The following is a 15,995-nucleotide window of genomic DNA, read 5'->3' on the forward strand; positions in this document are numbered from 1 at the left end:
CATGAAGCTAGAATTATTGACATGCTTATGTAAACAAGTGAAGCAGCAGTTTACATATTTTTTTTCAGAATCATATAATATATTTAGTAAAAACTTTTTTTTGCTGAACATTGTGATGTCAAGTAAACTTTTAAACAAATTATGTCTCTACACAGAGACAGGGTCTCACCATTATTTCCATTGGGCTCCAGCGTGATGTTCCCCAGTACATGGCCATGCCCTGATTTATCACATGGGTCATTGCTCGAACCGTTTCTGCAAGTAAACATAAATATTTTAATATCTATACATGGCGTTGGTGTTGTATGGAACTGTACGCAACAAATAATATCCTGGGAATCTACTGCATGTGTAAATGCTTGTTCTTTATTCTTGTAAAAGACTTTTTTTTTAATCATTTGCAACCCAAATTGCGTGGGCCATTCAGTAGAGAAGTGGAAAAGCCGATTATGTTAATCAGAACGATGAGTGATTCATTCTGATGAGGATGACACTTGAATGACATTAAAAAAAACTAACACACACAAGAATCTGTCTTTTTTGATCTGCAGTGTGCTACAAAAAAGGAATAAATAGGACATGACAGCCTTATTTGCACCAGTTCAGATCTTTAATCGCACACAAAAACGCCTTCAGTGGAGTACAGATTATGTATTTTAAGCACAGAGGGTTAAAAATATGTCAGGGATGATTTCTTTTTTTCTGTAGAAAGTGCTGGCAGGAAGATTAATCTCACATTATTGTGTTGACACATTACTGCATTTTTTTTATTTTACAGCTGTATCTGACCCTGTGTGTCCTGTCTAATAAAACCTCACATTACTCGGGTGTAATTTCCGTTTCTTCCCTGATCAAAGTGACAGTTTGTTTTGTTACACCGCAGACTCAAATATTAAACATGTTAGATAACGATAAGGGGCTCCCAGATGAGAACAGATGCACGGGAGCGTAATAAAACAGGGGGTGCATCAACCCTCAATCATCCATCCATTCACCTTACCGATGCACAGTCTTTAAACTGATGGAGCAGTTCACCCTGTTTACCCCTTCAGCTACTGCCAGAACAAAATATACCAAACCGCTGAAGATTTGAAGACACAAACTCAAAGCTGTCCATGTGAACTGTGCACCATCCTTAAAAGGGCAGATGGGCAACAGAAAGTTTTACATCAAACAAATACAAACTTCTGCCTAACAAGACGCTGAATTATTGTGCATGAACTGGGGGCTGGTGAAGTGTCAATGCAAAGGCAGAAAAGACAACCCCTGACTGAACTCTAACCTGAAGAGGAACTCTGACTCGGCAGTAGCAGATGGATACCGTGTGAGCAGCTGAGCCCACACACAAGTTAGCTCTCTGCCATTTAAAGGTCTCAAGCATCAGTATCTATCCTCATTCTGACTGTGGAGGTGGAAGCACCAGGACAACATGCATCATTTAATAATAGATATTCCAGTTACAAGAGGGTTTGTAAATTTGTTTTCATATTGCTAAGATACAGAAAACACAAATAGAGCTGTTACCTTCCATCGGTGTGTTAGGGTCCGGTCTGTTCGCAAAAACTACGTCCACATAGTCTAGCTGCAGTCGTTCTAGAGATGCTTTTAAACCTAGGAACAAACACCACACATGAATATGTAACAATAAGTAAAACTAGTACAGAGGATTCTCAAAGTGTTTAACTGGGTTACGGTACCCAAAAGTTTTCTTGGCAACTTTAATAACCTCCAGAGAACGTCAATAATTAAAAGCAGCCTTGATTCCCCTGACCCGGAGCAACTAATTAGCAAGCATTTTGTTGTTGCATTGTCAACATTTAATCCAGTAATGCGCAGTGCTCACTCTTACCTTCTATAATGTGTTTTCGGGATAAACCTCTTTCAGTCTCCGCTCTACAGGAAAAGACAAAAGAAACATCTTATGGTTCGAGGCTCAGACTGCAGGCATTTTAAATCTATAACCAATTTTGAAATAATGTTGCACCATGAACATGAGGAGAAACGTCACAGATTTTATTTTCTCAAACATGCAAAACAATAGCAGCATCCTGGATCCCTTAGGAGACACAAAATGAAAAATTGCAGTGTAACATTAATAATTTCTTTGTAGACTTGTCTCTAATATGACTGTGAAAGTAAAAATGCGACCATCTCAACTTTGGCCCAATCACAGTTCACTTCTTGCCCCTGCCACTTACCTCCATCCCTCAGTTTTCATATTTTCTTCATATCTTTTCAGTGATGCATTTAGGGCTACAAGCATAAAAATGCTAGTAGTATGCTGATGTCTTAGTGCTAGGTCGGAAACAATATATTGCTGTTACCGTTTACTGCATGACGAATGAAGTCCTGCAGTGAGGCTGCTCGAGTTTACTGCTACTCTAACATTAATGTTGATGGCAGGAACGCCAGCAAAGCACTGTTGGCAGACTGACAATGAAGCAGTAAAAATAAAAATGGGACCTAAATAACACATATATTTGATGTTAACTGAGGCTGAGGAGTATTTGGTAAAGATCAACCTCAGCCTGTGAATGTATGTGATTGTTGGATAAACCTGCCTATAAACCATGCTTATCTAAAGTTGGTCCAACCTCGTTTTATACACAATTATTTACACTAAGATCAAACCTGCTTGTCAACAGTGACATAATGTCATTTTATCCCTTAGTAAAATATGAGAGATGTGTATAACTTTACTCAAGGTGCCTGACAACATCAATTGGGGTGACATATGATCCCAGTACCAGGAGTATCAGAATTAAACAAGAGGAGGAAAAATTACACAGGAGGATAGTTTTTCATTTGAGCACTGAAGCTTGAGTCATGAAACTTACTTTCCACCCCAGAAGATCTTTGTTGTTATCACCAGACTTGAACGTCTAAAATTGGAAAAGGAGAGCACATCTGTTAACATACAAGCACACACACACACACCAAGAACTGTAGCAAAGAAAAAAAGGTTAACACATTGGAGCTGGTGATATCAGCCCTCCACACTGCACACAGACCTGGTGGAAATACATCCTCTGGGAAAACATGTATTTCTATCTTATTCATTCTATCACCCTTCAATAAGTGTGCCTGTGCCAAAACTCAGCCAGTGCCAATGAATGAGAGTTGCAAGTGCATAACCTGATTTGATATAACCAGAGCAATACAAATGCCAATCCAGGGCTGACAAAGTCACTAGAAATTCATCCATTATTCAGCATCTTTGAGGAGGGACACAGGGGTGTAGGCATGGCGTGGCTCCCTTGCATTAATCTTTCATCTTCCTACCTTAGTGCTCCAGTTCACAACACACACACACACACACACAGAGCCTTTCAATAAGTGCAAAGAACGAGATGATACAAGATTAGGCAGCCTGGCTGGGACGGAAATTAAAAAACACCAAACTCAACTAGAAAAAGCATTTCCTGAAGAAAATGCAAGTTTGATTGCAGAAGCTGAAGCATTGCTTTGAACGCTTATTTGAACGATTGCTTTGAACTCTTTGAGAATATGAAATCTGCACGTAACAGCTAAATTAATCTGAATATTATCTGAAGCAGTCATAAAACAGCTGAATTAATTTGAACAGGAGCTGAATAATTGCTTTGAACAGCAGGTGAATTGTCTGATCTTGGAATAATAGCTGAGGCTTAGGGAGACTAAATGATTTTGATGTAGATATGTAGCAAACAGCTCCATAGCAATGAATATGGCACATATCATGCGTAATGATGGATAAAGACTACAAATATGGCTGCTTTGTATGCCAGTTCTGTGTGTCAGCCTGTCACCATGGTAACAGCCCTGCCTGCCTAATTAAGCCCTCTTTAAGACACCTGTGTGGTTCTCCTTTTACTCCTCTCAGGCAGATCCCATGTATTTTAATGGGGGTTGCACCCTCCGAACAACGCCTCGGTGTCTCCAAACCGAAGACTTTAGACAAAAAATAAGAACACCGTCAGAATTCCAAGAAGTTGCTCTACAACTGGTACGATTTTTATGTCTGGGATGTCGAAGATGTGGAGATGGCGGCGAGTTAGAAAATATGGCAGCTCTGCTTCTCTGTTTTTGGTTTTACATTATGTCTTAATGGAAGAATGACCGGCACTCCCCCCGAACAGCTCGATCTACAGGCAAAACTGTTTGGTGTTGAGTTTTAAGAGTGACACCAACAGAACCCAGACCATTTTTCCTTCGAACTGGTGGCCAAATTATCCCTGTCAGATAAAAGGTGCAGACATAGCAGCAGGATAGAAACGCAGAAACTGGTTTAATTTTTTTCCCTCCCGCACTCTAAGCGATGACATCACCCACTCTGCCTTTGAAGTCTCCACGCAATACACACTAATGTTAAACTCAGAGGAGACCTCAAAACCACTTGGTATAAAACTGTTAACCATTTGAAAACTAGAAACAGGAGAACTCTGAAAAGTAATAGCTGAAAAGAGCAGAAGAAGCTGAACATTTTGATCTTTGAATGGTTTCTGTAGCTGAAAGTATGCAGGCGCTGAAAACTTTTAAAAGTTGAAGACTCTGAAGGGCTCTCTCATAGACTTCAATGTTAAATTAATTTTATAAAACGCTTAATATTTTAAAAACTATAAATAGCTGAACTCTGAAAAGTAATAGCTGAAAAGACCTGAAAAAGCTGAACATTTTGATCTTTGAATGGTTTCTGTAGCTGAAAGTATGCCAACGCTGAAAGCTTTTAAAAGTTGAAAAATCTCTCATAGACTTCAATGTTAAATTAATTTTATAAAACGCTTAATATTTTAAAAACTATAAATAGCTGAAAAAAACTAAAAGTTGACCCATCATGTCCTCAATAAGCTGAACATTTTGACATTTGAACGGTTTCAATAGCACAAAGTATGCCCAAGATACGCTGAGCCAAAAAGTGTATGGAAGAAAATATAATAATAATAATAATAATAATAATAATAATAAAAATAAAGAAGTAGAAGAACTAAAGTTTGATTGCTCTGCAATCAAACTAATTAAAGTGTGCCTCAATACCTCCAACCTTTCTTCTTTATGATGTTTCCAAGCACCACCTCTGCCCTGCAAAAGCAAAAGGAGAGAGGGTGTGATCAAATTAAGATCTCTTGAAATGATAAGAGCATTCATACCCGACTGTCTGAGGATTGATTTTTAAAGTAAAGAAAGCAGTCCACCTCTGTACCCATACTGTATAATGCATTAGGGGGCTTTCATATGAAACAGCACCTGTTCAGGGCTGGGGAACGGTGAAGAGTTGGCTGCCAGGTCAGAATCAGCGGGGCCTGGGCCCAGCTGTGCTGTGGGAACACTACTATGCCACTCATTAGCAGCCACAGGGGTGCTAATGAGTGACATTAAGTTCAACATGGGGCTCATTAGAGCTGGGCACAGATCTGTCAGTAGGATGTCTCTCCAGTCCTCTCACTTTTACAAATAATGACACACTGTTTCCCATAAAAATACATCTGGACATTTAGAGGTAAATACACACACTACCGCACACCTGGAGCAACAGCTAAATTTGATTTGTTGAATGGTGAGTAAGGCAAGCTCCTGTAATTGATGCAGTTTTCAAATAAACTGTGTTTTGATGGCAGATGTGTTGAATTTGGATGGGCTGTAATTCTTTCTTATTACAAGACTGCATTATTGCTACAATCTGTGTGATTGTGTTGACACACACCAAGCAGTATATGACATATGGACATCAGTACAGTAGTGTGCACAATATAAAGACTTAAAGCTAAATACATCCAGTTCAGCAGATTAACTATTATATTCCAGTAATAGGTAGGCTATGACTGATTACACATTATCTGTTCTTTTTGCTTATCCAACAAACTATTTGTAATTTTTATTTCCAAAACTGCTATGACAATTTATACTTCCCTTTATCTCATCCTGAAGAAGGCGAGTGATCAATAATTATATTTGAAGTATATGTATCATACACACAAAAACACACGTATAGGAGTGTGTGTAGACGTTTCTGTGTCAGAGCCAACAGTTTGCAGACACCTCTACAATATTTAAACCCCTTTATCCCTTACTTCACTCCTGTGTTTGTACTTTGTTTGTGAGTGCAGTAGCTGCTGTGCTAAAACAAGACCGGCTATGCTATAAGTGGTTTTCAGAACCTGCCAGCTGGACCCACATCTTTTTTTTAAATGAGCACTGAAGCGCTCTCCTAAGAGCAATAACATGTGTGTGTCTTTGTGTATGATAGTGTGTCTCTGGCGATTACCCACACAGAGTGTTGGCCTTCCGAAATGTGAGTAATTTGAGTGGCCGAACATAAGGTACAGTGTGCCTTGAGCAGGTTGACTTTCTTCATCCATCCATTAATTAGGTCTTTATGCAACACAGATGATGCTATGACTCGCAGCAAGAGCACAATATATTTTGGTGAATTATTCATGGTTTTATAATATTACTATTACCTTTATATTAAGGTAGTAACTGGTTACATATAATATCATGCATTTACTATGCATCTAGAGCAGGATGTCTAAGCCTTCAAGAAAATTAAGAATGAAATTCCGTTATGCTAATTACTTTAATACTTTCAAACGCTTTGACGCCATATGTGTTTGCTGATAACAGCAGCTACACAGGATAAGCAGAGCATGTCTGTTTGAGTAATTAGACATTTTTATTTATAGTACTGAGAAACAGTATCCTGCACATTGGGATTAATATGCTAGTCAAGACTTACAATCAATGTTTAAATATCCCTGTGTGTTGGAAGTTTTGTTTTGTTTTATTGGGCCAAGAGACAACAAACAGCTGACAAATCTTGTTACTCTGTCCACACTCGCCACACAGAATCAACAGTACAGCCACCGACTGTGCAGCCACCAACACTACTTCACCTCCTGAGTCTGACTGATTAAGAAACCATAATCCAGAACCAAGGACTTCACATGAAAGCTTTTCTTATTCTGATGTTCAAAGTGTGTGATTTGTGTATGTGCCTGTGTGTAATATAAGCTGCGCTGCACTGCTTTGCACTGGAAGCTGTCAGGATTAACACCTGTGCAACACGTAGAGCTGTGTGACATGCTGTCACAAACACTTACACGTGCCAGAGTTCCTTTCAGTTGAAGTGCTGAAGTCAAATACAGTGTTACACTTCTGTATCCAAAAATCGAATTTCTCTGTCTTTCTGCATTTCCCCAAACACGATATAAAATGAGAACATTCTTCAGGGGGATTCAAAATAGGACTTGGTGCTGTTAACCAGAGATGCTGTTGCAAAGGATAATCCCTTAGATTATTTCAAAGCACCCAAGTTACTACAAAGCCAGATTAATCCATGCTGGAATTGAAACCATCGCTACATCCAGCAAAAGGCAACGTGGGGCTGCTTTTTGAGGTTAATCACCTACTCGATATATTTAGATCATGAATATGTGGACTCCCACAAATGTTAATAAGACCCTGACATTCAGCAGTGTTGACAAAGACAGCAGCCCTATTTTAATGTCTTTACATTAAAATATTTTCCTTATTCTTAACACATACAAATTTATCATATCCAGTGGTAAATGAGGAGCTGGTTCATCAAGATATGGTCAGGGGAGCCAATTCTCTGAGTGTTGTTTAGGAAGACAGTTGCTGTTTCTCAAAGCAATATTGTCTACATGACATGTTCATTTGAGAACTGTTAGTCCTGTCATTACTCAACATGCATTCAGTGCTTTTGCCAGACACCATTTTTACCAAGTCTGTGGCAGACGTAAAGTACTTTAGTATTTACTTATTTTTTTTCTCCTACTTCCACGTTTACTTCACTGCGTTTTTTTGAGCTGAATACTTTTACTCCAATACATTTTCTATGAGCAGCATCCACACCCGACAGCGGACTTTTCAACGCATATATTTAGTAATAAAGAAAGACTGTTCTGCTGTATATTATGGTGAATGTGAGGTTGCATTTGCAGTATAGATGTGGAACAGTTTGTTACCGATATGTTTGTCATTTTCTAAATGTTATAGCTTTGTGCAAAAGTGAGAACAGGTGTAAGAAGACAGTATGTGGACAACCTAGGGTTAGGGTGACTTGGTGCAGTTACATGTGGCTCTGAGTTGCTCAAAAGATATTCCATCCACCCCCATTGCAGTAGCAGTATCTGTATCAGGGATGATTTTACCACGGGTAAACATTATACACTAGCAGCTCGACTTCCTCGGAGTCTGCATGTAGTAATGCAGCCTTCACATCCAATCTAATGTCAGGAACATTTGACTGTGCAACACCATGAATCAAACTCAGCCCAGAGAGTCAGCTAGTATGTGATCTCTACCTGCTGCTTCCATAATCACTCACATGTCAGGAGCTTGGTAATGTTTGGCATTACTTCTGCAAATAAGTGACCTGCAGCACAGGATATACTCACTTCCCAGCAGCGTAGACCTCTGCTGTGTCAAACAGATTGATGCCATTTTCATAGGCCAAAGTCATCAGCTGCTCTGCCATCTGTTGAGAGAGTAGGGAGGGGAGGATGAGGGATGGGGATAGAACAGGATGAGACCACTGATGTAAGGTGTTAGAACTTTTCAATTATTAAACTTTTACAAGACTAAAGACAAAGACTGCAATGGCTTCTTCTGCCCTTTATTCTCAGGCTGTTGACTCTCTCTAGCAGTATGTTTTTGCTAGTAAGTAAAAATAGGGGTCTTGAGCAAGTGAGGATCATATGGAAGGTTTCTATTCCCATGCCCTGAGTGATGGAAGATGACAAAATCCATCTGCTCTCACCTCATCTGTTATCTGCCCTCCGAACGTCACCCATGTTCCTACGGAGAAAGACAGGGAGGCTGGGTCAGTGTTTACACAAACACACATGTGCACACACTGGTGAACAGTAATACTATCCATACAGTATATGTGTTGCTCAAAAGATACTTCACATAGTGTACAAAAAACACAATCTGGCAATGCAGAGGCACTGATAATAGCATTTGAAACTTGGAACTTGCCAATAAAATGATTTTTTTTTCACACTTTCTCTCAGTTTGTAGATAAAGGACCGTGGTGGGGTTATGCGTTTCCCACACAAAGCTGTCAAACAGCATCTTCTGTGTGCATCAAACCTCTAAATCTGATCTTACCTAATCCCAAGCAGGATACCCGCAGGCCTGACTTGCCAAGGTTTCTGTCAAAACAGAGAGAAACACATTAGCATTAATGCAGCACTGAGGTGGCAGTGATTTGTGATATTTTGGACTCTTGCGGTAGCTGTGGCCAACACAGTGAAATCTCAAGGCTCATTTTAAAACAATGACTGATGAATAAATAATCCTATCGATATTCTTAGAATCTTTTTTCTATAGGTTGTTACTGCAGTGGAGACAGTCATGGAGGTTGAGAAAAACAGGGCTTTATGTGGATTTGGAGCAGCACTGACACATATAGAGAGAGTGGATAGGCAAGGAAGGACAGTAACATGTGAGCTGACAATGAAAATGTGTGTGCAGCAAAGGGAAAATCAGAGACAGGAATTGGGTCTTAAGCAGGCCCACCATGAAATCCAAGGAAATTTCTTCTCACAGCACCGGGATCCCTCAGTCTCCATCTGACTAAAATCCCCTACAGCATTGACTACTTGCAGCAACTTGCTCCTAAAGCTGGCACCTCTGAGCCTATCACAGTCCAGACAGACTCCTCTGTTGACAATCACAGCTTTGGTAAGGTCTTTGAATTGCACAAGGTTTCAAAACCACGCATGTGGTTATGAGTTAAAAGCAGCCTCATAACAGACAAGCTATGATTACATTGGAGGAGAAACTCAAACTGTATCTTCAGATCTGCAACAACCTTGAGACCTCTGTAGTTTTATTTGTCAGATATCCCTGATCCAAACAATGATTAAACACACAAAATGAAGCATGCTTCTTCTGGTCAACCTCATCCGTATGATAAAAAAGAAATGTAGCATCAGGGATGATGTAACAAGTGCAGGAGTCAAAGTGAATATGTGGGAGGATATCTAATACATTTTTATAAGACCAGCTGTATAGAACAGCAGAGTGTGTTTGTGTGTGTGCATGCATACAGATGTGTGTTATATGATTGAGCTTATTATATATGGGAGTGAGACTGTGTGGGGTGCAGGGCGGATGGGTGTTTTGTGAAGCTGCGTTAAGATTGCTGACTGCTGTAGTACCTAACAAAACGCCTCCTTCCTTCAAGACTAAACCGTTTCAAATCTCCCTAAAGGGCTAAATTTATCTGGTGGGAAAGAAAAACAATTTTTAGGTATGGTATAGCGTCTGTAACCATACATGTTCTATTTTGGAAAAGTTAATGCAGTTAAGTCCTAAGTACACTGAAACATTGCTATAGAATAACTGATACAGAATTTTTTCTGGGTCAATGCCAATGTTAATTTTAGGGGTTTACTACAGCTTTGTCCCTGAGGGTGCCATTAAATAAGGTTGTATTTATAGGTCTATTGACCTAACTATACAATGCCATATCTAAATGATCCTGAGCATCTTTATCATGCATTATGTTCCATAAAAACAAAGGATAAATAAAATGGCAAAAAATATGGTCCATTAATATACTGCTTGAGCTCTAAACATTATTAGCTTCACTCATCACAAAACCTTTATGCATGCATGAAGACTTATTCATTTACGTTCTTTGTAAGGAGCCTTAAAACAACACATTACAGCAAAACAACACTACTGCCTCATTCAGTTTGTGTATTCTGCACATATACTCCTTGTGCAGAAAGTTGTTCCAGCAAAGATCCTCATTAAAAAAATCTTTTTTGGTCAGTGAGGTCTATAATCATGTTACAATTTGAATCTGAGCTTACATCACGAATAGAAGCCTTCACTTCCTAAACACAGTCGGTCATTAGGGAGAAGACAGTGTGAGGGAGTGAATCTTGTAGAGGAACTGCATGCCCTTCCCGTGCACCACGGTGCAAGTCCCCTCTGGCAAACCACTGGAGCTGATCAACAATTAACTAACTCTTAATTGAATGAGTAAAATAGACCCTTAGGGCGCCGCTGCATGGCATCACAGATATGACCAAAACTAAAAGTAGCTTACTGACAGCAATTGTTAGTGGAGCATGTTTGCTGGAGTGCTTTTAATGATGGACTGAGACATTTGTCCAGTGGTAATGCAAAATATCTTCGCTCAAGTTTCTGCTTGGCTGCATCCATCCTTAAATAGGCTGTAAACACAGCAGAGTTTGTTCCCGATCGTGTGGTTGTTTTGGGGCTTGTGCTACATTTCACATGAAAACACCTTGTGCAGAAAAAAAAAATACGTGTTAATAGTTTTACACTTCACACTTAAACCAGTATGCTTCTAGAGCTGCTCCATTTTCATCAGCCTGAGCTAAGGCTTACCAGAAAGCTTACAGAGTTAAGTGTTGCATAAGCATGCTTTAAACATGAATCCTGCACATGCAGTCCTGGCGCATTTATGCACTTCCCCAAACCTAAAAATAAGTGACAAGAATATCAGAATACATAGCTATGCCCTTGCCATTGTTCTCAGTGTAAGCATGCCCTTTTGTCAGCACATTGTTCTCTTCGATATTTTACTAGACTGGCCTTGGATATTGCTTTGTGTGTTGCTGCAACGCCCCTCCGCCAGGGCCTGGGAGCAGGCAGAGGTCAGGTTCCCGCTGATCCTCAGCAGACATGAACCATAAGAGATAAGTCATCCATTTTGCACCCTCCTCAATAATGAAGATGACAGGTACAGTACAGGACTGTAGCCACAGGATCCAGTAAACAGGACAAGTAGTGACTGCATGTAAAGTTCAAAAGGGAAATGTGTTTTTAGTCATTTTGGTATGTGTGTATATTTGCTTAAGCCTGGAGTCAGTTTACATTCAGGTTGTTTTATTATGACTGTATTTAATATAAGGGTTCACTCTGGGGTCCATGTTGGTAATTTATTATTGACTGTTTAATTATTGTTTATTGGGTTTCGAACTCATTCAGCAGCATGACAACAACCCCAAATATACAGCCACGGCAAAAAGGTGCAGGCCTCACTTCAATCACTGTTTAATGTTCAATGCATTCAATCAGAAAAAATAAATAAAATCAAGCCTTAAACACAGCAGTGAATGTGTATACACACATTTACCTAAAGTATGTTGCATTTTTTATGAATGAACTTGTGACCCTATCAGAACAATCAATACAATTTTACACATAAATATAATGTAACATGTTTCACAGTGACTTCTATCAGCTGAAAGATGAAGCGGACAATACAGTTCGGACTGTCCTGATTGAGCAGGACACAGCTGTCAGGCATTTCAAAGTTATTTCTGACAATGTCATATCAGTCATATACACTGATGAGCCAGAGCATTAAGGTCACCCTGGCCTAATGTGCTGTGGGTTTGTAGTGTGCCACCAAAAAACTGCTCAGAGCAGCACTGAGTCAACCAGGACATTAACAGCAGAATTTTTTAGTACTGTAAGTTACAAAATGGAGCTGCCACAGTGACCATGTGCGTTTAAACTTTACAGCAGTGATAACCATGTTATAGCCAGTTGGTGGGCATCTCAGGCCTTCTGGTGGCCACAAGGGCCTAAAGTATTAGGTAGTTTGAAGAAGGGATAGATCGCCAATACATACAACAGTAAAAAAAATAAGCTCTTCACATACACACTAATACTACTGTAACTAAGAGTTTTTACACTGAAACACACCTTGGTCTTTTGTTGTGTGTTTCATGTTTAGCTTTATGTCATTGAGAAACTTTAATGAGCAGAATCCAGAACCTGAACTTATAGTAAAGCAACAATTTTCAGAGAGATATTGTCAAGAGGAGTGAAAGTTCATTAAAATCTGCAGGTGCACAAGTTAAAAAAAGTGTTGCACAGTAAAGTGTGAGAGCAGAAGGTCATGGACAACTGTAGGCAGTGGAGCAAGCTGTGAGAGGTCCTAAAGTCAGGGGGAAAAAGCAGTGGAGAGGACAGGGTGATGAACGACAACACAAGGTCACAGAGCTGTAAAGAGGCATGTGTTGAGAGATATGTTCACTGAGCAGAACTATTAATACAACCTCACACACGTGGCTTCAACTTCAGAAAAACACACACAGAATCACAACAGCTTCTTTTGCCTCCATGTAGTTTCGTCCTCCATTCAGGTTTATATAATATCTGCTCAACTAGAAGTGAGTGAGAGACAGTGAATGACCTAAGATATTGGATTAATATTATCCTGACTAGGCAATAAGAAAAAGAAGCAGCAGAGCTTTGAAAGCTGCTTACGTGTGTTAACTGTGATTAAAGGAAAGATTCAACCAAAAAAAATTAACATTTCATCACAATATGCTTCTCTTTCCATTAGCTGAGACTTATCACGCACACATACTAAACCTTATTATCCAATTACTCCAGCGTTCACCTCACTGATAGGAAACATGAACGGTAGAGCTCTTTGTTGTGCACATCCTACAGCTTTACACCTTGGGCTGTTATTCACTGCTGTCGGCTAGATGACCTTTTCCTGTAGCTCAAAACAAAAAGACTATTTCTGTTTCAGACGAAAGCCCAAGACGGAGTTTTGACTGGAAGAGAATAGAAAATTTTAAAGCTGAATTGAGAAAAACAGTTTGACATTTTGTGAAATATGGTAATCTACTTTTGTGCAGTGAGTTAAGGGGAGAAGACGGATACCAATCGAAAGGTAGAACCAGAGTGGGCTACTAATAATCACTTCCCTACCCATCCCTAGTAGTGCACAAAGTAGCGTTTAACATTTGTAGATGGGTAACCATAAGCCTTTTTACAGAGGACACTGAGGTTTGACCACCATTGCTGGGTGCTTAGCTTCTATCACTTCCACAGACACTATTATATTTTGAAAACAACTGTGGATAAAACATGGAAATCTCTACAGACTCTAAAAACAATAATAAAAACTGCAAATTAACTTAAAAAAATAAAATTAAATGAAAATGCAAAATTCTAACAATCTTAGGCTAGGTGTGTGAGCCAAATGTGAAACCGAATATTTCATTAAAATTCTGTTTCGTTTTGAGGATATTTTTTCTGGAAGAACCTTTTGGACATTTTTGCTCTTGCTTTGACTTCCAAGAAATTCATGAAGTGTACATGCACTGTATTCTCCAATTTGCTTGAAGTGCAATACTTGACAGCAGCCTTAGAAGACATCAAATGTGAGTTAATTTGCCGTTTCTTTTTTTGCTGAAAACAACCTCATACAAACAACAGCCTGAAACTTAAAGCTCCTGGCACTGAAGCACTTTTAAGACAGCTGTCGACTGCAGTTTATTATTATTTTTTATTTTTTTTTTAATTGGGCAAAAACAGATTGTCGGCTCACAGGGTTTTCCTGAGGCTGAATTTGTTTTTCAACTAACTCAGGCGTTTTCAGAGGCTCTTGTCTGGGGATAAATCTGCCAGTGCCTACAGGGATAGAAAATCTTCCGCTATGTTGCAGGAAAGGAGCAAGCAGGGAACTCGCTAGAACCTGTGGGGGATTCCAAGTCAAAGCCAGGGTTCTTATATTGTATCTTTAATGTCACACTGAGCTCTACTCTGACATTCTGATATGCTTTTGAAGCCATACAGCCAAGGAAAGGCTGATGGTGTATATTCGCTGAATGTATTCTAAAATAATAGGATTAACAAGCAATCTGAAATTAATGCACAAAATAAAAAAATACATAACCAAATCTGCAACCATTATGCAATCATTTTAAGACCAAAAAGAATGCCCAAATTGTGCAAGATTTTAAATGTAAATGTAAATGCTTCTAGTTTAAAGAAACATCAGGCCATCATCTAAATGAGTTTAATGTAATGTTGTAATGTCATGGCATTTTATTGTAACCCATTTTTTTGAGACACTAATTAGTAAAAGATCTAATATGATAATGAATTATAGTCAAGGTCGCTGTAAGAGGGCTATGCTGCAAACTGGTGCCATCTGCCCAATTAAAAAAATGTTGAGGTTAAATATTCATAATACACATGACTAAGCATGATGCCGTGTAAGCTAATGCTTCCCGCGGTGACACAGCCTCGCTCCTAATTGTGCTACATTTTTTCCTCAATAACATTATGTAACATGTAGTAAAGACAGAATATAATGATTAATGTGTGCAGCAGTGAAGTGTGTCAGCATTCTATACCCTTACAGAACATTTAAACAAACTGTGCATAACCTAAATGCTGGAATTATGGTGTTAATGTTTTTAGCTTGCTCTTCTATGGCCAGGAGTCTAAAAATATGCACAGTAATCAGACAAAATTCCTGCACACATACAGTACGAAACATTTTATTGAGTGAGTTGAGGATTTAGCTCTTCTTGGCAGGCTAGGACAGAGGTAATAAATCTAAGCTATTTCTAGGGCATTTAAGACAATAACATGCAGAGACAAATGAGTGGTGCAAAGACCGGCACACGCACACAGAGACTCTAATTAAACTCTATCAGTGAGGCAAAGAAAGAACAGCTGTCTTCATTTTCTCCTTCAACATCACACAAGTGCGTTTCTCACAGACACATGCTTATAGACACAAAATATTCCACAACATCCCACCCCCCTTCCATCTCTCTATCTCACTCACGCTCTTATACACCAACACAGACAAAACCCTGAGTGAAACACGAGCCCACATCAATAAATGAACCATCCCACAGTTTGGCAGTTTCTCCCCACATGCCCAGAGCAAACAGATGGCAAATGCTCTGTGCACATTTAAGATGGTACCTAAGTGGCTACTGTAGCCTGGAATCTGTGGTGTGGATGAGTCTTAGTATTTACAGAGTGGCCAAAGTGTACAACAGTGCATGTGTGTGTGTGCTCTGTTCAACTATCATGGTCTATTTATGATTCATATTTCAAGGGGGAGTGCAGGCTTGTGGAAAGCTGGCTCCCTGATGAAGATGAAGAGAGCCCTCAGAATGCAGGAAAACGTCCCAGCATGCACCCACACTCATGACGCCCCAAATCTCACACCCACTGCTTTT

The 15,995-nt window shown here is 39.4% G+C and overlaps 1 protein-coding gene across 8 annotated transcripts in view; it reads right to left on the reverse strand.

Annotated features, from left to right (window-relative positions):
• Positions 1-15,995, reverse strand: part of kcnab2a (potassium voltage-gated channel subfamily A regulatory beta subunit 2a) — a 75,053-nt gene that overhangs the window by 11,520 nt on the left and 47,538 nt on the right. For 7 of the 8 annotated variants that reach the window (XM_028405146.1, XM_028405147.1, XM_028405144.1 and 4 more), the window contains 8 exons: positions 9,112-9,155; positions 8,759-8,796; positions 8,397-8,476; positions 5,014-5,058; positions 2,838-2,882; positions 1,850-1,893; positions 1,525-1,611; positions 170-255 (listed from right to left, as the gene is read on the reverse strand). In XM_028405146.1, the coding sequence (XP_028260947.1) occupies positions 170-255; positions 1,525-1,611; positions 1,850-1,893; positions 2,838-2,882; positions 5,014-5,058; positions 8,397-8,476; positions 8,759-8,796; positions 9,112-9,155 (469 nt within the window). Of the gene's footprint in view, positions 1-169; positions 256-1,524; positions 1,612-1,849; positions 1,894-2,837; positions 2,883-5,013; positions 5,059-8,396; positions 8,477-8,758; positions 8,797-9,111; positions 9,156-9,522; positions 9,590-15,995 lie in introns of those variants that run through there. The other variant, XM_028405148.1, reaches the window with a different exon arrangement.

Source organism: Parambassis ranga, chromosome 5, assembly GCF_900634625.1.
Source record: "Parambassis ranga chromosome 5, fParRan2.1, whole genome shotgun sequence".
In the NCBI taxonomy this organism is placed as follows: Eukaryota; Metazoa; Chordata; class Actinopteri; family Ambassidae; genus Parambassis; species Parambassis ranga.